This window comes from Capronia epimyces (genome assembly GCF_000585565.1).
Source record: "Capronia epimyces CBS 606.96 chromosome Unknown aczIQ-supercont1.1, whole genome shotgun sequence".
NCBI classification, from domain to species: Eukaryota; Fungi; Ascomycota; class Eurotiomycetes; order Chaetothyriales; family Herpotrichiellaceae; genus Capronia; species Capronia epimyces.
In genome coordinates, this window is record NW_006912904.1 from 4,794,626 (window position 1) to 4,813,949 (window position 19,324).

A 19,324-nucleotide genomic window follows, 5' to 3' on the forward strand; every position below is an offset into this window, starting at 1 on the left:
TCCGCCAGGTACCTGCGAGAAGTTCAGGATGGGTGCTGAGCAGCGGTTGTGACATGGTCTTTTTCTTTTCTCTCATCCCATGGTTACCGCCGGATCTTGAACTTCCAGGATACGAGAGCAATGAGCGACGAGAGTTCTGGAGGGTCTACCCAGCTTTAGTAGTATGCGTTTCGGTGGCCAAGGCCTACGAACAGTTTGCGTCATGCGAGTAGTGTAGCGCAGAGAATTCCCAAGTTTTGACAGGAAGCGAAAAATACTTTTGATGTTTCTTTTCGGCCGGGCTCGGGCTCAGGCTAAGGTACTTTATACTACTTTTCCACTGTGACTGCGCCACCGACACAGTATCCGTACTATTTACTGTACAGTGTACGGAGTACTGACCGCTCAGTGTCTGTCATGCGTCCGTCCACGCCTTGGCCCACAGCCTCGTCGCGACCTAAAGTCACGGAACGCAACGCAACCACAGAACGGTCTGAAGCGCAGGATTCACGTGGCTTACTCCGTACATATAAAGTACATGTTACATGTGGGAAAGTGCCGTGTTGGGATCAGTGGTTTCTAGCCACGCCATGCTGTCTCTCGTCCCTTCTCCTGTCTCGTCTCTCGTCCCTTCTCCTGTCTTGTCTCTCTTCTCCTGTCTCGTCTCTCGTCCCTTCTCCTGTCTTGTCTCTCTTCTCCTGTCTTGTCTCTCGTCTCGCGTCTTCCGTCTCCTTTCTCCTCTCTCGTCTCCCGCTCCCGCGTCTCCGGTCTATAGTCTCTTGTCTCCTGTCTCCACGCTCCCCGATACACAGACAGATACGCAGACATACACCACCAGCACAGCACCCCTGCATTAGCACCATCTCACTCTACGGCAGACGATGCAGATGCGATTTAGTTCTTCAAGTGCTCCTCGAACCACTGGACGGCCTGCAAGAAGGCATTCTCCTTGGCGTAGACGGACGGTCTGTTCTTGGGGTCGGCGCGTACGGCAAAGCCATGCTCGACGCCGGAGTACAGGTTGATCTGGTAGGGCAGGCCCAGGTCCTTGAGGATGACCTCGGACTCGTGGCGCTTCTCGGCCGGGAAGATGAAGTCGGTCTCGGCGGCGGCAATGGCCAGCGGGCCCTTGATGTCCTTGAGCTCGTCGGCCTCCACGAAGCTCGGGTGCGCCGTGTAGCCGGCGTCGATCTTGCCGGCGTCCGGCCGCAGGTGGCGCACCACGTATTTACCGCCGAAGCAGTAGCCGACAGCACCGATTTTCTAGACAAGACAGAGACGTCGTGTTAGCAAGATTGTGTTCCATGGGCCATATATGCTTGACCATCTTTCTCTTCTCTTTCTTTTCCTCTTCCTCATCTCTTTCTCTTCCTCTTTCTTCTTCTCTTTCTCTTCCTCTTTCTCTTTCTCGAGCCCTTTTGACACGGTGTTTCAATGGTGGAAGCACCAGGATTGCCATTGCTTACCTTGACCTTGTACTTCGTCCGCATCTCGACCAGGCAGGCGTCAATGATGGGGTCGACGACGGGCGGCAGATGTGCGATCTTTTTCGGGTGATACTCGCCCTTGAGCCAGGCCTGGATGTCGAAGTCGCCGGGTCGGTTGAGCGGGATGGCGTCACCGTCGAACAGGTCGGGCATCAGCACAAAATAGCCATTGGCCGCGAACTGGTCGGCAATCAACTGCGCATTGAGGAACCGGTGGCCGATCACGTCGGTGATGCTGCGGCAGATCCGTCAGCTGGAGGTTCCAAAAACGCAGCGAGAGAGACAGATGCCCTGTATGGCAGGACATGTGCATGTTCATGTACAGGAGTACAGACACGGGCACGGATACCGAGTACATACATCAGGATTCCCAGGTCGGTCGACTTGTCTTCGGGATATTTGGTGTAGATCTCAAAGTCGCCCAGGGTGGAGATCTCGCCGGTGGCTGTACCTTCATGCTTGACGCCCTTGTAGCAGCAGGCTCCGGGGGGGTTGGAGGCCATGGTGACGCGGCGTGCGAGAGAGTGAGAGTGTCTTGGAGAACAGCGGGCGACGGAGGTCACAAGGAAGCTGAGAGTCAGGGGGGAACAGAACAGAAACAGAGCTGAGCAGAGGGGCGGGGGAGAGTAGTGGGATGGAGGGGCTCGGCGATGAGATGATTTTTATATCTGCCATCTAGATACTAGATATTAATACGGGATACGGATACCGATACGGATAATATCGCGATCGCAGTTGCAATTGCGAATCTGATGGTGACCTATGAATTACCAACCGTCGGGGGCTCCTAGGGGGGGTAATCGGAGGGGCACTGAGCACTGCAGCAGCAGTGGGTTCAGCCCCTAAGCCCCGAGCCTCGGTGGTCACTACCCAGTACCCAGGTGGTGCCAGGTACCTTACTTACATGTACTCCATCCACCTACCATCCATACCTACCTAGACTCTAGTTACTACCTGGTACCTAGTAGTATCCATACATCCATATATATTATAATCCGTATTGGACGAGAGACTAGAGACTAATAGAATGGGATGGAAAGCATCACCGTTCGTATCGGTATGGACTCCTCCATAAGGCAAGGCAGTACGGAGTACTCGGTGCTTATCTCCTGTACTCCGTACTCCGGACGGCTACTAGGATTTGTATGTTGTACTCCGTCACCAGGTCGGGGTTAGGCTCGGAGATAGCATTTCCACCCTTGGAGGCCTGAAGGGAGGCTTCGGCCTACCAAGATGGTGTAACCGGTTACCTTTCAACGTGTACTCCGTACGCTGTAACGTCCAAGGGCTATTCGACGTCGTATCACACCCACTCTCCTGGCGTCTGGCTCTGGCTCAACTAGAGAATATATCGAAATGCCGCGCCGTAGTTTTCCTCCCCGACATTCGCGTCCACTCCCCCCTGGCCGTCTCGAGCGTGTTGGGCCTGACCCTCAGCCACCCGCCCATACTTCCGGTCGAGCCTGTGGTTCTCCCACACCAGAAGCGTCCTCAGACTCAAGGCAAGAAAGGCGTTGAAAAACATGAAGGCGGCGCAGATGCTTTGTCCTTCGACATATCGAGGAGCCTGGCTTTTGGGAAAGATCCTCGTGCCCAGCAGCGGGCCGCATTGCCCAACCACATTGAGCAACACGATGCTGTAAGCCTGCTTAGTCCGATAATGATAATACTAGAAGGGCCTGGTCCTTCTAAAGACTCAGGAGGGAGGAGGAGTACTTACCCCATGCCTCGGCGGCTATCGCTTCCTTGGTTGTTAACCACCCACGGCAAGATGTTTGCGATCGCCGGGAACACTCCGGATGCGGATAGAAAGGTGCCAAAGTACCTGGGAGCGACGGCCGTGCAGGTGGCGAGAAGTATGTAGCCAATCCCGGCGACACAGCTCAAGAACGCAATCATCAGGCCACGCTGTTGTGTGCGGTCCGCAATCCAGCAGGTGGAAAACGTCACAATGGTCGAGACAAAGTATGGGGGCGCTGACAGCCCTTGAGCGTTGATCGATGAGAACCCCATCTGGTTGAGAATCGTGGGTAGAAACACCGGCAGAGACGAGTAAGAGACGTTGCAGGAGAAATACATCAGCTGATGCTCCGGTTAGCACTGTGAACCTTTACTTTTCACATACCATCGACTTACAGCCGTCAACCACGCTTTGGGGTCGAGGAGAGTCAACCCAATCTCCTTCAAGCTGACTCGGTGTTCTCCCGTCTGCTGATGACCGTGTTGCCTGATGACTCTGGCTCGAGCCACCTCTTTCTCCTCCTCGGTCAGGAACTTGGCGCTGGTCGGACTGTCCGGCAAAAAGAACCAGGCCAACGGGGCGGCCAAAATGGTGGGGATGCCCTCAACGAGGAAAAGAAGCCTCCAGTTAGCCAGCTTGGAGTGGCCGCTCGTGATACCGTACGCCAGGGCCCCAGCAAACGTGTTGGCAAGAGGAGCTGCAGCAAGGAAGATGCCGCTTCGAAAGCCGTGTTCGTGTCTCAGATAGAAGAAGGACAGCAGGTAAGGGATGCTAGGGCCAAAGCCAGCCTCGGCAGCTCCCAGCAAAAAGCGCAAGGCCATTTCTCCTTGCCATGATTGCGTGGCAGCTTGACAAGTTGCAATGATGCCCCTGGGGAAGAACGGGATTAGACTTGAACTTGCACGTGTTCTGATGGGGTGGACAAGACCAACTAACCATGCAAGGGTAATCAAGCAAGCCCACGTGTGAGGTTTCCTGCAACGTATCAGCCCGATGTCTCGGTTGCCAGGGATCTCCCAAACCTCACAGGATCTTCCACATGAAGCCCTGGAATTGAAACAGGATATACGAGATATAAAATATGGTCAACAACCAATCGTATCTGTCGCTGCTCAGATCCAAGTCTTTTTCCATGCCAGCGATGCGGGCATTGCCAATGTTTGACCGGTCTAAGAAAGAGAGAAGAACTGTAGGGCATCAGCTTTGGCAAGGGACGTTTTCCGCGCAACGACACCTCGTCATTCACTTACACAAGAATGTCACCAGGGGAGTTACATGGTAATCAAGTTTACGAACCACTCTCTTTTCTAGGTCTGGGTCAGCCGGCGCCAGCACATTACCATTGGCCGATTCATTTTGCGTCGCGGCGATGTCCTTCTCGACGTCGACGTCGACATCCACAGGGTCAGAGGGATTCTGCTCTGTTTGACCGCTCGATCGTGGATTGATGGCGGTGGGACCTACGTGCGTCGTCTTGAAGATGGCCATCTTGCACCGCCAGCACGGTCGAGGTTGGATCAAGGGTCAAGAACTCCAGCATACACGCATAGGGAAGAAGACAAGCCAACAGATAAATGCTGGGGAAGGGAAAGAAAGATGGCCGAGTCTTACACCGTTACGGAGTACAGCATCGGCTGCAACCCTGTGTAACCGAACCACAGCGACCAGTCCCATGGTCACACGACTAGGTTCGTTGCAACGACGTAATTCGTGTAGAGAGGACGATCATGGTACTTGAAGGTTTGAAGCCGGGGTTGTATGTGGGGAAGAGCTGGAAACCCCTCCCACCGGGATCTTCATTGGGGAGAAGCGCAGGGATGGTGTTTGCCACCCAAAGATGGAAGAGGAAGGACTTTGAAGCTGTGGCACTCTGTGCTGACGCCCCGTAGGTGTGCTGTACTCTCACTCTTTACTCTGCAGTCTGGCCGAGTCTCGAGTGTGTACTCCGTACTCTGTACTCTGTAGTCCGTACTCTAGAGATATCGACGTCAATATAGCCTGAGAGACAGTCTAGCTCGAATAGGCTAGCCTTTGCTACACGACTCTTGGCTGCCGCAAAGCTTGACTCAAATGCTTAATCATCCACAAAACAGAGTACGGTGAACTATTTCTCTATATCGCGTTGATACCTAGAAAGGATTGACCCCTGCCCCTTTTGACCGCAGCTGTCAACCGACAGATTGGAACCACGGCACAGTCCTTGTCCAGGTCTGTCCCTCTGCCCGGCGTACTCGGTATCCTCTGTCGATAAACAAACACAATTTGACCCTATTTGGCTGGAATCTACCTCTGATTAATCTAGCTCTGATGAATCTAGCTCTGATGAATCTAGCTAGCCGGCCGTTGAGCCCACACCGACCTTCTGGCCAGGCGATTGTGCCTTCAGTATAATTGCCATCATGTCGCCATGAGATCGGATACCAGATACTCCGTAAACACCCAAATTTCTCTTGCGAGCCAGCACGTCGTGGTCCAGGGTCCAGACTTGCACTCTCGCCACGAAAACAGATCAGCCCAGCCAAGGACGTGTCCTTGATTCTGTCCTATCTAGATCTGCACGCATGGGCCATCCGGACAAAACACCCAAGATTGAAAAACCTGCCCACAGTGCCAGTGCCCAGCCTGGGCCTTGTCCTTCTGGGATCGGATCGACAGCAATAATGTACACGCTACTCCGTATGTGTACTCCGTCCTCCGTACACAGGTTCTCAACCGGTTCGTACCTAGTATGTGTACTCCGTATGGGGAAGGCTGGCGCACATATGTGTACGGACTATATATCTGCAGACATATCGCCACTAGTTGAACTCAAACGGAGCTGGGACTGCTAGAAGTCGCCTGCCCGCTGATCGATCATAGAAGGCTTTCTGCCTTCCATCCATTCTTCACCTTGTGTGTTACTATTCAGTCTGGTCACTATCATGCTATCTTTCGGCCAGCTTCCAGCTTCCACCGTCCACCTTCCGACCACCAAGTCCAGTGTTGACGTTTAAGTGCAATAGAGACAAGCGAGATACGATGCAGCAGTTCCAGTGCTCTCTGACCATCCCAATTCCTTGTGCCATCTGTTGGAGCTGGGTGTCAATTCGGCTGACAGCTGTCACAACCCCCCAAACGGTCAATAGCGCGCTGGTTCTGATTTCGCTTCCTCAGTGGCCCTTCCTCTTTTGCCCCCAGACCGTTTGCTGACCGCGCACACTGCCGTCTCTGGCCACGTCAATGGACGAGCCTCAGGTAGGCAACACCGTTTCTTTTGACTTTCACCAGCCCGCAATCTGCGAGACTTCTACGCCATCACACATGACTACAGCTGGTTCATGCCCGGTGCCCTTGCGTCCACCCCCCGGTCTCGAATAAAGCTTCTCATACATCCCCCCCCGGAAGCTTATTACTCGCCGTGCACCACTGCTGAAGTACCGCGTTCGCGTCCACCATCTGCTCTCCTGAACGATGTTCTCTTGAGAGACGCCATATCATCCCTACCACCACCGCTCCTCTCCAGGGCCTAATTCGCCTCACCCCGGCTGCTGAAGGGGACCAGCCTGCCCCCGGCAGCTTTCCAACCCAGCCGACGACCCCCGAGCCTGGTGTGACTCCAGACTCGAGACTCCAGACTCGAGATTCGAGAGTCGAAACGCAAGAACGACACCATGAAGACGACACACCTCGCCTGGACGCTGCTCCTGTTCGCCGCCACCGCGCTATCTATCGTCATTCCCATCCCAGCCCGAAATCCAGACAGAGAACACTATCCCAACGTGCTGCACCAACTCAACCACATGCAACCCACCAACAGCCTCATGTGTCGGCTGAGCCACCAGAGCATGTCCTGCTACGGCGGCCCCGCGGTCACTCTGCAGACGTGCCAGGCCACATGTACGTGCGACAACGGCCGCATCTCGTGCCCCAGCTACAAGTACTGCGACGACAGCACCATGGACACCTTCTGCGGCGGCCTGTGTCAATGTGGCGCCCCGGCCTCGGCCAGACCCAAGATCAACAAAGAAGCCGAGATCGTCATGAGTCCGCACCACTACTCGCCTCCGCGGGCGCCCTTCGACGACGACGACGACGACAGCGACGACGATGACGAAGAGAGTCTGAGGCAGAAAAGACAAGGGTCATGGTGAGGGTGTGTCGTCTGGCCCCATTGGCAGCCCCCTTCGACAACCACCTTCGACAACCACCCTCGACAACCACCCTCGACAACCACCCTCGACAACCACCCTCGACAACCACCCCCGGCAACCACCCTCGGCTGATGCTCTTCTGCTCAATTGATCATCTTGAACTTGGCCAAGCGACCTTGCAACTGTCCTTGAGGCTTGCATCCTTACTTAATCCCTTATATAGCATGACGAAGAAGAAGAATATTTCTTCTGTGAAATCTAGCACCTTTCGGCAAATATGCATGGCATGGCATCACGGGGACTTTCTTCTCAACCTTGAACCTTGAACCTTGAATGCCACTCCCTCATGAACTCGGGAACATTTTGGCATTTTGCGGCGTTGAATGGTTCGGTCAATTCGGCGTTCATGGGTATGGGTACGTGGTTACAACTTAGTCGGGCTGGACTGGAGCGGATTGACTTGGTAGAACATGATAGAGGGGATTTACTCACTTTCCCCCTCAATGATAATGAACGATTGATTGATTCCTTGATTCCCTCTATGTACATGATTGTCTTCTATAACAGTTGATTCACATGCCACAGGCCGTCTCTTCGCACGGGAAACCTTGAGTTCACAAGTGTGTCGTGACCGTGACCGTCCAATTCAATCCAATACTCGCTCAATCTCCACCTCGATGGGCACGCCGTAGCCATGTTCGCCGCCGACGCGGTTCTTCTTCTTGCCTATCTTCTCCAGTTCGTGAACCAGCGGGTTTAGCACGGCCGGGGCGGTCATGGCATCCATCTCCCATTCAGGTCGTCTTTCCTCTGCCTGATGACGGCGGCGACACTTGATGTGCAGCACGACGCCCTGATTCAGGCCCTTCTTACCCAAGCCCTCGGCCCAGCGCGCGCTCAATTGCAGCCGGGGTCGACTCCGATCGACTCGGCCGGCCGGGTACACGACACCGACCAGGCCGGCCAGCGCACCCAGGTACTTTGCCCAGAAAACCTCCTGGTGGGTGAGGGTGGCGCACAGGCGTGCTTGCAAGTCCGTGTACGGCGGTGGCAGGCTGCCGTCGCCACCGTCCCATCTGGCGCAAAGAGCCAGAGCCAGCAGCGCCCGGTCCGTGTGCGAGATGCCGTGTGCTGAGGCCAGCACGCCTGTCAGCGGCACGTGCAGGGCGGCCACGGCGCGCGATTCCTTTGGCAGCGGCAGATGTAGATACATCATATCTGAAAGCGCGCGAACCAAGGACGGGGTAAATGTGGCTGGGAGCGAGCGGCCCAAGTCATTCTCACCGGGCAGGCCTGAGGACAACAGGTCCGCAAGATCGCCGGCAGAAGGTGTGCCGTATGGTGCGCTGGCCGTGGATAGAGGATCGAGAACCTTGGTGGCAGTGTCGAGTGCGTCGAACAGGAACCCTTCACGCACACCGCCCTGGCAGAACCGGATTTGCGTGATCATGGGTAGCGCGTCGACCAGGACATTGACGAGAAAGGCCACCGCGGGCACTTGTGCCGCGCGGCGGTTCGAAATGCGGAAAACTGACTCCTCGGCCGCCAGGGCCGAGATCTCAGCCGTCTGCTGGAACTGGCGTTTCACCACCTGAAACCCGTTGATGATGGGAATTGGATACGGTGACACCTTGTGCTTCGACATCAAGAGATATCCCCACCCCCGGAAGCCTCCACCAGACAAGTACAGGGTCAGACCGCCATGTTTGGCCTTGTATTTGAGCACGTCCGGCAGGTCGAGTTCGTCGTACGCCTGACTGAATTGGATCTTCATTTCCTCTTCCAGCTGATCGGTTCCTGTCTTGTTTGATCTCTGTCTCGAATGTGCTGCAGCGTCAGAGTCGGACTTCGAAAGCTCAGCAAGTTGCCGGGTCAGGGCTGCCGCGCCGTACGGGAAACTGATACTGCCCTTGGGACTGGTCTCGACTTTCCCATCTTTGGCCATCATCCATGTGATCTGGGTGCTTCCTCCTGCATGCCGAGGCAAAGGTTAGACAAGGAGAACGACTCTGTTAGGAGTGTGGACGAAGTCTAAATCAAGTTGCGATCTCACCTCCCAAATCCATAACCAGTCCCTCCACGCTCGCGAAACTGCTGGCCACGCCCATGGCCCCTATCCTCCCTTCGGCCTCCTTGGGCAACATGTTAACCTCCCAGCCCGTAGCATGTCGGATCTGTTGTCGGAAGTCCTCCGAATTGGCGGCAGTTCTAGTAGCCTCGGTAGCAAGGATGCGAATGTTGGTCTCGGGCACGCCAAAGTCGGCACAGACGGTCTTGAACTTCAAGAGTGAAGACAGCACCTCGTCAATAGTTTCTTGTGGAATCGGCCCCTTGACGCCGGTGCTATATTGGGCGTCGAACAAGGAGATGCCCTCGCGGTCCTGATAGAGGGTGGGCAGGCAGCGCGCTGTAGGAGGGGAGAGGTCGGTGACGGAGAAGCGGATGCCATTGCTGCCAAACGAGACTTAGATTTCTAGCCCTTCTAGCCCGCATCAAGGCCACTTGAGACAGAGACCCGACAGCAATCGGCGGAGGGGTGGAAGTGAGGCGTTGCCATACCTGCCCATGTCCACTAGGCCATACAGGCTGCTTGGCGACGGAGTGCGCAACACCATCTTCGACGTCAGCAAGGTCGTTCGTTCGTTGATCTAGACCGAGTGTCGGCTGAGTAGAACAACGTCCCGGTACCTGGACATGATGTACCAGTAGTAACTAGGTACGTAGTAGCAGAGATCAAAGCAGCGAGCACAAGGACAGGGACTTTCGCAGGGAAAGATATTTCTGGCGCTCAACAGCAATGACGGTGCACGTGGCTCGGCTGCTGGCCACGACTGGATGGTGAAATAACTAACAAGTAATAACTAATACAGCATCTCAACCTCAACCTGCACGATCCTCGCTCCGAGTCCGAGACATTCTCCATTCTACACCCACTGCGAGTCTATTCCTCTTCTGGGTCAAGAGTGAAGACATGCCTCGTCGAAGTGAGATTAAACTAAAAACTAGATAGCAAGGCACCCACAGCTCTAACAGCAAGAGACCCAACGTCCGTCTCTCTTTTACGACATCTCCTCATCCTCTTCAGGGTGGAACGCATCGACAAACGCCGAATCCTCCATCCCGTCCAGGTTGAGGTCTTCATCCTGCTCATAACTTGCAAGTGCATCTCCAGCCGTGTCCACATCGACATTGTCGAAATCGCCTCCAATGTCAAAGTTGGGTGTATCCAGTCGCCCATCCTGATCCTGACTTGGTTCTGCCTGCGAGGTTTGCGGTTGCGGTTGCGGTTGGTTGCTCGTCGCTTCACCCGGCTGACCTGTGCCGTCTCCTGCCGTCGCTTGGTCTCGAGGCGGGTGGTCGACATTGTGTAGATCCGGAAGGGTTGTTTCTTCGGCATCTTGGCCACCCTGCTCGTCAATCATCACCCATTCATTGCCTTCCTGGTTTCCATGGTCTTCAAGACCGTCCATATGAGCATCCGCGCCGATATCCTCCAGCTCCGGAAGATGTGTAACTTGCTGGCCACTATCGATCCGGGGCTGTTGGCCTGAGTTGTTGGAAATATCTGGTTGCGGCACAGGCGGTGTAGGTTGCGCACCTGTAGTGGTATTTGCTTGTGGCTCCCTTGGTAACCCAGAGGTTTCCTTGTCTTCGGCCCTCTGCTCACCGGCTGGAGCACCCGGCTGTTGCTGGTTACTCAATTGAGCCCCATTAGCTGGAGAATCCACGACTGTCGGATCGAATGTGGCGATCTCAGCTGCAGGTCCATCGGTGGCCGGTATAGGTTTGGTTCGATCCTCTAACCCTCCGTTCGACACTAATCTTACACCGGCGGTCTTTTGCAGCTTTCCGCCCGTTTGCAACTCCACCTCACGCATGATCTCTTCCACTGCATCTCGCGGTCTCACATCTCCGGCATCACTCGCCTCATCCGAGTGGCGGCGCTTCTCCGGCACAGTCGTCGAGGCCGTCCGTAGTTTCTTCTCCGCCACCTTCAGGGCAGTCGACCGAGTGAGTTTCTCCAGTCGGCGGGCGTGTCTCTTCCTCATATTCTCCAGTTCCACCTGCATGTCAGCCAGTTTGGCAGAGGCTCGTTTGACAAATTCATCGGCTTTGCCATCCGGCATCTTGCCAACCCGCGGAGGTGGTCCATCGGCGGCTTCCCGGGCGGCCGACACAGGGGCACCAAAGAAATCCTTGGTCAGCTCCTCCAGTGGTCCCTTGCGGCCTAGACCTAAATCACTCGGTACAATCGACAAAGTCGGGTAAGGTGACTCGAGGATTTCCTCCATCCATTCGTGGTGTTGCTCGTAGCGGAGGCGACTGATGTCCCGTGGACTCATGAAGTCGAACAAATCACCACGAGAAACGTCTTCCTCGTCTTCCAATGTGGTATCGGGCGCAATGCTTGGTCCCCGTCTGTGTGCCGGGGCAGGAGGTAATGGACCCGGCGCCGCTGCTCTGGCCGCTGCGGGAGGTAGATGAATGGTAGGCCAATTAGAACGGTCGTGCAACATGAATTCTTTTCGTGGTAGCTGGCCTTGGCTCTGGATTGCTCGCCGCTGTTGGAGTTGTGCATGTACCTGTGGCATGAGGGGAATGGACGTGGCAGGAACATGATCGCGAGCGGCAGCTTTGGAATAGTGAGTTAGAAAAAAGGTAGGGTCAGGATGCGGTAATCCAGGGTTCGCGCTCCCTGGGAGGAGTCGATAGCGTCTCCTACTATGACACGCCATCGTCTCGCCTGAGGCTCGGTATCCCGATCGTTGCAGAAACATCTCGAGAGTCTGAAGTCGCATTAGCAGGCGCAGCCGTATAGAACCGTCAAACCTACATAGCCCCTGACTTCCGATTTGAAGACATGTTCCGCGTCTGCCCAAACGTAACCGTCGCTCGCAAAGTTTGTCCCCAGGTACTCAAGCGGTTGCCAAGTGAGCATTAAAGTGCCGTCTGGAGGTGTTTCGACGAATTGCCATTGCACCGGTTGCAGGTCGCGCACGATCTTGGGAGCTTCGAGAAGATATCCAACTATCGTCTCAAAGGAGGGGTTGCTGGTTATGGGATACCGATACTTGGAAACAAGGTGTAAATGCGGCAACTGATTCAAGTGTCAGTCCGGGCTGGTATGAATTGAGGACGGGAGGCTTACCAGCTGGGGTGGAATCCCGGCGGCCGGGTCTTTGAGCATGGGGTTCATTTTGGTATCTATGCGACCAGTTTCAGCCTCCTTACAGTAGCGACATGAGTGGTTGCGATGACTGCGGTCTGGTGAAAGATTTCAGGAATTTGAACGGCTGGACGAAGTTGAGGCGCGACTGCGACTGGAGACGCGAACTGAATTGGGCGGAGGCTTGGCGTGTACGGCGGATGGTTCAATGTCGAGGTGCCGTCTCTGGATACCTACCTATACCTACTAGTAGTACATGTAGTCGAGCACCAGCAGACAAATATAGGTACCTAGGTACAGGTTGGTTACGGCTCTGTCGCGGGAAAAAACGTCCTAAGCTAGGTGGCAGCAAAACACTTCCGGACACTGTGCCTTTGTTCCTCTTGAGGCTAAACGGAAGGCAATGGGGAAAATAGCCTTCTGGTACACACTAGTAGAGTATGTTTGTACACTGGGTTAAACCACCTTCCAAAAGACAACGCCGAGAGTAGGATGCCCATGCTGATTCTCCCGTGTGGTCTCCTTAGATCAACTCGCTTGTCACGTTGGAAAATTCACCCTTCTCCAGTTTGGTCTGCCAGAAGATGGGGTTCGTGTCCATGAAACCATGCTTCACCCAACCGTCCTCCTTGACATGGTAGAGATTGATGTACCCACCGGAGTAAGCATCTCGGTGTGTCGCCGCCAGGATGCTTCTCTTGCCCAGCTCCAACGCCTCGTCGTCTTCCAAGTCGTATTTGTAAAGAGCATCGAGGACACCATACGCAAACGTTTGACCAGACCCCACGCAAAATAGATTGCCGGATAATCTCGTCCCATCGGAGTCAATGTAATACAGTGCAGGGCCTTCTTCAGGAGTGACTCCCGTTATCATAGTACCCATTGACAATCCCATGCCCTTGTAGGAGTACACCAGATTTGCCAAAATCTTGGATGCGGCAGCCACCGAGATGCGTCGCTTATGTCGAAGCTCGTGTAACCGACATTGAATTCCCAGATATGCAAGCCAGTATTGGCAGTCCTAGTCATTTGTTAGCCAGGTTGCATCCCACATAGGCATCGGGACAAACATACGGCAGCTCCTCCAGCCATGGTTCCCAGCAGCATCGGGTTGATCTCAATGACCTTTTTTACAGTCTGCGATGCAATCCAATTTCCAGCAGTTGCTCTTGAATCCGTCGCCACAATTATACCACCTTTGAATCTGAAGGCTAGTGTCGTAGTACCGTGGGCGATCTTGATCGGGCAGTTTGGATTGGAATAGTCGTCCGTGGCGGCACGTAGGAAGGCAGAGGGTCGAGAGACCGGAGGCAAGGCGAATTTGAGGGAAAGAGGAGGTAGAGTCTCGGTGTAGTCATTTTGTTCTTCCGAGGTGAGGCCTTCACTCGCATAAGGAGATTGAGTGTATTGCGCGAGAAGGGTGTCCATGATTAGGCTGCTAATAGCGGGAGGACCTCTAATGAAACCGATAGCAGGAGTCTGGAAGGAATGGAGGAATACAACGGGAGAAGAAGTGTTGGTACAAACAGTAAACGGTTAGAAGGAGGATGGGGATTGCTTGAAGTGAGTAGAAGGCAATGTTTGATGCTTCCCAAGGCGACGATGAGATGCGCGTCTACCGGCACAGCTCAGGAAGTGTCACGTGGATTCACGTGACGTACCCAGAGCTTTACTTCGTCCAGCACCACCACGCCTACAGAATCATAGACTTGCAAGAATGAGTCAATTAAGAGTTATGCATCCGAATCATCATTATCTCATTCCACACGATAGTGTGTGATCGACCCAGAAATGGCTGAGCCTAGGGTCCGACACACTACAAAATACATCACCACCCGGTGGTGATTGCCAGTAAAGTAATATACAAGATAAAGCAGGAAACATGAGCGATGTTCTGCCCTGCTTTGATGACTGGGCCCGGTTTGTAGCCCATGCAAAGACATCGAAACGAAATTTCCAACCGGACGGATATGTCGAGACATAATTCCTGATCTCGCTCCTTTGAGATTTGGGGACACACATCCAAGAGGATACTGGATCCACGCGCTGTCTTGTGCGCTCGACCCCTGCTCCCAGTGACCGTAGTGGCCAGAGTGAGTTTGTCTCATCTATGGCATATGAAAATCTTCCCGAGTCCTCGCCCTCGCCTCCGATGGCTGTGATGTGGTACTACTATCGGCACTGAGGGATCATAACCCAGTGTTGGTAGAAAAATGAGGCCGTGGAAACACCATTGTTGTAAGACTTCACGTTCAAACCTCCCTGTAACTCCCACTAATAGCTTTCCTCCCAACTTGCGAGAAACTGGGTGGCCGTGCCTGATACTCCGGCTGCGGATTGTAGGGAGCAGGCATGCTGATCCTACTTGAAGCATAATCTGGTTGCGGTTCGTATCTTGTACTTACACTGCTTGGAGCATAGGAAGATGGTTGGTGATGATACGATTGGTGCTGTTGATGATTGTATTCGTTGGGGGTCGGGCTCGCAGCCCCAGAAATGAACTTCTCAGACATCACTGATGGAGCGTTCGATGAGGATCGGTAAGTTGGAGGCGGGCTCAAGGGTACCGGTTGGAAGCCAGCATACCCGGTCCCATTGGCGCCCAGTCGCTGAGCACCAAGGTCTGAATGATAAGAGTGCATCGTATCGTTGCTGTTGAAATAACCTCCTGCTGGATGGTGGGAGACCGGAGACATTGGTCCGTTTGGAACGCTGTTGTAGCCACCTCTCAGCCGTTGTGGTTGTGTATCAAGTCGTCCCATCTCCACATCTCCGTTTGTATTTATATCCTCCACTCGTCTCTTCGTTGCCGTTTCCCAGCTGGGCATGGGAGGGAGACTGTCTTCGTTGATCTTCTTGCCACTCGGATCGTCAAAGGTGGCGAATTGCGGCGCGCTTGGGTGACCATAAGCCATGGGGGCAGGGGTAGGTTGGTATCCTCCATAAGGAGTGGGTGGTACCCGAGAGTATTCGTCTTTGTATTGCGAGGGACGATCACGACTTCGGCGAGGGCGGCAGCAATTGCAGCAGCAAGCACAAAGTTCCGCTCCACAACAGAGACATCTGGCGAAACACCAGATGATCGAAAGGAGGATGAGAGATCCAACGACGATTCCAACAATGGCAGGCCATTTGCAATAGGATTTTTGCATGCATTTATCCCAACTGGTAAACGTTTCTGGGGCGCTTTTTACATCACTGATAACATCGCGAGCGAAGATGTAGAAAGTCATTCTTGAATAGGTGAGCCACGTGGTGTGTGGCTATTGATTTTGGCAGCTCTGATAAGATCTAAGCAGAATCAGGTGTGTATTGAGATAAGAAGATCGAGCAAAGTCGTCAGCCGGAAGTCGTCAGTCGAATTCTATATCCTGTGGTAGTGGTAGGGTGGTTGGGTACTCGTCACCAAGTGAGGGCCGACCGGCGGACAGTGCGTAAGAAGTGAAGTCAGGGCAAGGCTGGGAAAGCCTAGGTAATCGAAGAAGTGATTGAGAGAAACGAAGGAATCTCGAATCTTAGGTTCACCGAACCAAAGGAACAAGAAAGCACAGCTGAATTGAAGCCATGGGATTTTGTCACCAGGGGAGGCTGAGCAACGAAGAAAGGCAGCATCGCGCACTCGCTTAAGGGAGAAGGAACGCGGGCTGCAGGCCTCCTTAGCCTGCAGTGGGGGAAGTTTGGCGAAATTCTGAAGGGCGCCATTTGGAGATCTTCCCCCTCCCAGACCCCTGCGCCTGCATTTTGCGGGTGTCTCTTTCGTGGGCATTCTCCAGCTGAAACGCCGGCGCAAGTCACAGCCCAGCCCGGCCACTTAGTAACAACGAGGAAGTAATCCGAGGCGCAGCTTGAGCACAGTTTTTAAGCTTGCTTGACCAGGGCACACGAGTAAGTAATACGAGTAATACAAAACACCATACAATTGATATCTGCCTGTTGAGCTGTTAGGCATAGTCCACCGGGTGGTGATACGGAGCATTCCTGGTGGCAAGTCTTTGCCCCATGCCGTGTCGTAGCTTCTCGTGATCAATCTTCCCGGATTACTTGGTAATTAGGGGTCATACACATCATCATTGTGGCTGATCCATCAATGCCTAAGCCCCATGTCCCGGGGACCCTTGACGATCACCGTCTTCCTGAAAGAAACATAATACGCCGGGAGACCATACTCCGTACAGGTAAGAGCATTGGGCAATAGGCCATCGGAATGCAGCATCTTCTTCCGTTATTTCTTTGCTGGAGGTGGTCCCGGAGGAGGTTGATAGACGTCCTCCCCTCCCCTGTAGACGTTCGCAGGTGGCTGCATTTCGACATCTGTCTGTCTTCCACCAAAGTATCCTTGATTTTGACCGTAGTAGCCTCCGGTATTTGGGGTCGGGTTGTATTGCGGCGGCGGTTGCATATCTGGATTGGGTTGCTGTGAGTAGGTCGCCGGTCCATGTCCCCAAGGTGTTTGTCCGACCCAACTAGTGCCATAGACAGGTCTTCTCCCTGCGCGACGTCTTCGGCGAGCGCTGATGCACCTGTGACAATGTTAGTCTGACCTCCGCGCAGCACAACGTCTGGGGTGTAACCTACGCAAGGAGGAAGAACAAGAGGAACGCCCCGACGAGGATGACGGCGAGAGCAACCCATCTACCCCAACTGTTCCATGATGACCGACAACGGTAGGCCCGTCCGTAGGAGTCGTAGCATCTAGCCATAATAGACAAGTGTCAGCTGGGCGAAACGAGACGTGATAGACAGCAGGTTTTATAAAAGATGAGGATGGCGGTGCTTGGCTTACACGTAATAACGTCGGACAAGAGACATCACAGTGCCTGTGTCTCGGGAGAATAGTATGATGTCGAGGGACAGACCAAGAGGAAGAGAGGGCCGGTTCTGATGTGGCAATGAGGATAAAGCTGTATGGATGGAATAGCGACAATAAGTGGTCCAAGAAGGTCTGCGTCAAGTTCTAAAAGTGCAAGACAAGTATTGCGACGACCAGGATGACGATGGTCCAAGGAATCAGTGTGGAACTGCAATGGCGATGGTGATGGCGACGCAAGGGACCTTTGTACAGAGAATCATGGAAGAGTCTGACGCATCACCCGGCAGTGGCACTGGCATTGTGGCATTGACAGCCGTGGCGCAGCAACCGGGGCCTACCTTGGCTAGCGGGGCTTCGGGGGGCTTTATTGGCTTCGCCCGCCCATAAATGGACACCCGATGGCAACAGGCAGGCTGAAGTTGGTGCCTAAGGTACCTCAGGTACTCCATACTCCATAGTCCATACTGGTGCATACACCCAACTTTATTAGGTAAGGTACAGAGGTACCCACCATTCCTGCGCAGCCAGCCCTTTTGTTGAAGATATGAGATATGGGCAGTAACATTCCCTGGTACGGTAGATGCTGGCGTGTTGTTGTACGGATACTGATGCCTGCTAGCCAAAGTACATGTTCCCTCCAGGATCCTCAAACTTGAATGCCGACCGCCATCGTCTTAGGTAGGCTTGGCGTGGCATGTTGATTCCGTGATCGAACAGGGCTAAAAGGAGGCTCCTGAGGCGATGCTCTTGGCCTAGGGCTACTACACGTTAGGTGCACGTCACCCTCCAGTTACGTGCCACAGGTGCAACGCGGCGCTTCTTCTGATGCTGTCGCCTCATTGCTGCTCGCCACCTGAGCACACTTGCCCACACTCTCTGGCGGGCCTCAGCTGAGCGATTCACCAGACATCAATATACGAAGTACTCGTGCTATTGATCTCAAGGGCTTGTCCCGTACTTATGTTCGTCCGGTGCCGTGCGTAATCTTACAATCCAACATGCTAAAACGTCCTACGCCCTGTGCCCTCGATTCAGAGGCTTGGTCGACACGAAGAAGTAATGTACAATCAATCCAGGGTGTCCCTTTCATTTCCCTGACCGTGCTACAAGCCACTGTAGAACGGCCTCCAAGTTGGTCTCTTCTTTGGCACTGACCCCATAGCAACTGATCTCTCGGTGCACAACCCTCTTTAGGTCAAGTTGGTCGATGACTTCGTCTACCGACAACTTGTCGGGCAGATCTGACTTGTTACCCAGCACGAGGAGAGGAATACCCTGTAGAGTGGGCTTGTCGAGGAGGGCGTGCAGCTCTTCTTTCGCAACGGGGATGGCGTCTCTGTCGGCGGCGTCGACCACAAAGATAATCGCAGTGACTCCGCGACAGTACCTCTCCCACATGGATCGGAATCGCGGTTGACCTCCAAGATCCCAACATTTGATCGAGACGTGGCCCTTTTTCACTTCTTTCTTATTGAAAGCGACGGTGGGAAGCGAGTCAACCACGAATTCGTTCCCCTGCTCGGCATGCTTTCAGCATCCTGCTTCTTCGGTCTTGTGTAATTGCGACTGGACTTACTGCTAGTACTCGCACCAGACTTGTCTTGCCGGCATTCTGGAGACCGACTATGGCCACGTCCATCTCGGTGGCCCAGAACATCCACAGCAGCCAGTCCCAGAACCATGTGAAGAAGCCTGCCATTTCGCTGACTTGGCCAAATTCGTTCGCTCGAATACCGAAGACCCAACGCCGGTCCCAGCCACTGTGCGATCCCGTCGATGGGCACGTGGTATCTGTGACGGCGGGTGATAGCCACAGGTCTTTCTGTGTTTGAGGTCGGAGGAGTGACGCAGAAGCGAGCGAGTTTCGTCGAATGGTCTAGTCTTGCGGAGAATCGAGATGGCAACCCCTGCGATAAGTGGCTGGGGAACATCCTGGGCCGCAGTGTGGCTGATCATGTGACTGCGTTCCACTCTGGCTGCTAGGTGGCTGCTTATCATGCATGAGATGAG

At 54.1% G+C, this 19,324-nt stretch overlaps 9 protein-coding genes across 9 annotated transcripts; 1 reads left to right on the forward strand and 8 right to left on the reverse strand.

Annotated features, from left to right (window-relative positions):
• Positions 1-873: 873 nt before the first annotated feature.
• A1O3_01737 (esterase/lipase) lies at positions 874-1,969 on the reverse strand (the record flags this gene model as incomplete). Its single annotated transcript, XM_007731880.1, has 3 exons — positions 874-1,242; positions 1,446-1,701; positions 1,827-1,969. The coding sequence occupies 3 exons, from the start codon at positions 1,967-1,969 to the stop codon at positions 874-876; spliced, it is 768 nt and encodes a 255-aa protein (XP_007730070.1).
• Positions 1,970-2,805: 836 nt separating this feature from the next.
• On the reverse strand, positions 2,806-4,695 carry A1O3_01738 (retrograde regulation protein 2; the record flags this gene model as incomplete). Its single annotated transcript, XM_007731881.1, has 6 exons — positions 2,806-3,103; positions 3,187-3,548; positions 3,603-4,077; positions 4,144-4,182; positions 4,235-4,394; positions 4,458-4,695. The coding sequence occupies 6 exons, from the start codon at positions 4,693-4,695 to the stop codon at positions 2,806-2,808; spliced, it is 1,572 nt and encodes a 523-aa protein (XP_007730071.1).
• Positions 4,696-6,857: 2,162 nt separating this feature from the next.
• Positions 6,858-7,337, forward strand: A1O3_01739 (uncharacterized protein; the record flags this gene model as incomplete). The annotated part of the gene is made up of 1 exon (XM_007731882.1): positions 6,858-7,337. The coding sequence occupies one exon, from the start codon at positions 6,858-6,860 to the stop codon at positions 7,335-7,337; it is 480 nt and encodes a 159-aa protein (XP_007730072.1).
• Positions 7,338-7,983: 646 nt separating this feature from the next.
• Positions 7,984-9,952, reverse strand: A1O3_01740 (retrograde regulation protein 2; the record flags this gene model as incomplete). Its single annotated transcript, XM_007731883.1, has 3 exons — positions 7,984-9,308; positions 9,391-9,788; positions 9,897-9,952. 3 exons carry the CDS (start codon positions 9,950-9,952, stop codon positions 7,984-7,986), a joined length of 1,779 nt encoding a protein of 592 aa, XP_007730073.1.
• A 444-nt stretch (positions 9,953-10,396) lies between these two features.
• On the reverse strand, positions 10,397-12,525 carry A1O3_01741 (uncharacterized protein; the record flags this gene model as incomplete). The annotated part of the gene is made up of 3 exons (XM_007731884.1): positions 10,397-12,124; positions 12,172-12,435; positions 12,487-12,525. 3 exons carry the CDS (start codon positions 12,523-12,525, stop codon positions 10,397-10,399), a joined length of 2,031 nt encoding a protein of 676 aa, XP_007730074.1.
• Positions 12,526-13,027: 502 nt separating this feature from the next.
• On the reverse strand, positions 13,028-13,932 carry A1O3_01742 (proteasome component PRE2; the record flags this gene model as incomplete). The annotated part of the gene is made up of 2 exons (XM_007731885.1): positions 13,028-13,525; positions 13,579-13,932. The coding sequence occupies 2 exons, from the start codon at positions 13,930-13,932 to the stop codon at positions 13,028-13,030; spliced, it is 852 nt and encodes a 283-aa protein (XP_007730075.1).
• An 824-nt stretch (positions 13,933-14,756) lies between these two features.
• Positions 14,757-15,737, reverse strand: A1O3_01743 (uncharacterized protein; the record flags this gene model as incomplete). Its single annotated transcript, XM_007731886.1, has 1 exon — positions 14,757-15,737. The coding sequence occupies one exon, from the start codon at positions 15,735-15,737 to the stop codon at positions 14,757-14,759; it is 981 nt and encodes a 326-aa protein (XP_007730076.1).
• A 989-nt stretch (positions 15,738-16,726) lies between these two features.
• On the reverse strand, positions 16,727-17,204 carry A1O3_01744 (uncharacterized protein; the record flags this gene model as incomplete). Its single annotated transcript, XM_007731887.1, has 2 exons — positions 16,727-17,024; positions 17,080-17,204. 2 exons carry the CDS (start codon positions 17,202-17,204, stop codon positions 16,727-16,729), a joined length of 423 nt encoding a protein of 140 aa, XP_007730077.1.
• Positions 17,205-18,400: 1,196 nt separating this feature from the next.
• Positions 18,401-19,013, reverse strand: A1O3_01745 (arf/Sar family, other; the record flags this gene model as incomplete). The annotated part of the gene is made up of 2 exons (XM_007731888.1): positions 18,401-18,829; positions 18,891-19,013. 2 exons carry the CDS (start codon positions 19,011-19,013, stop codon positions 18,401-18,403), a joined length of 552 nt encoding a protein of 183 aa, XP_007730078.1.
• Positions 19,014-19,324: the final 311 nt, after the last annotated feature.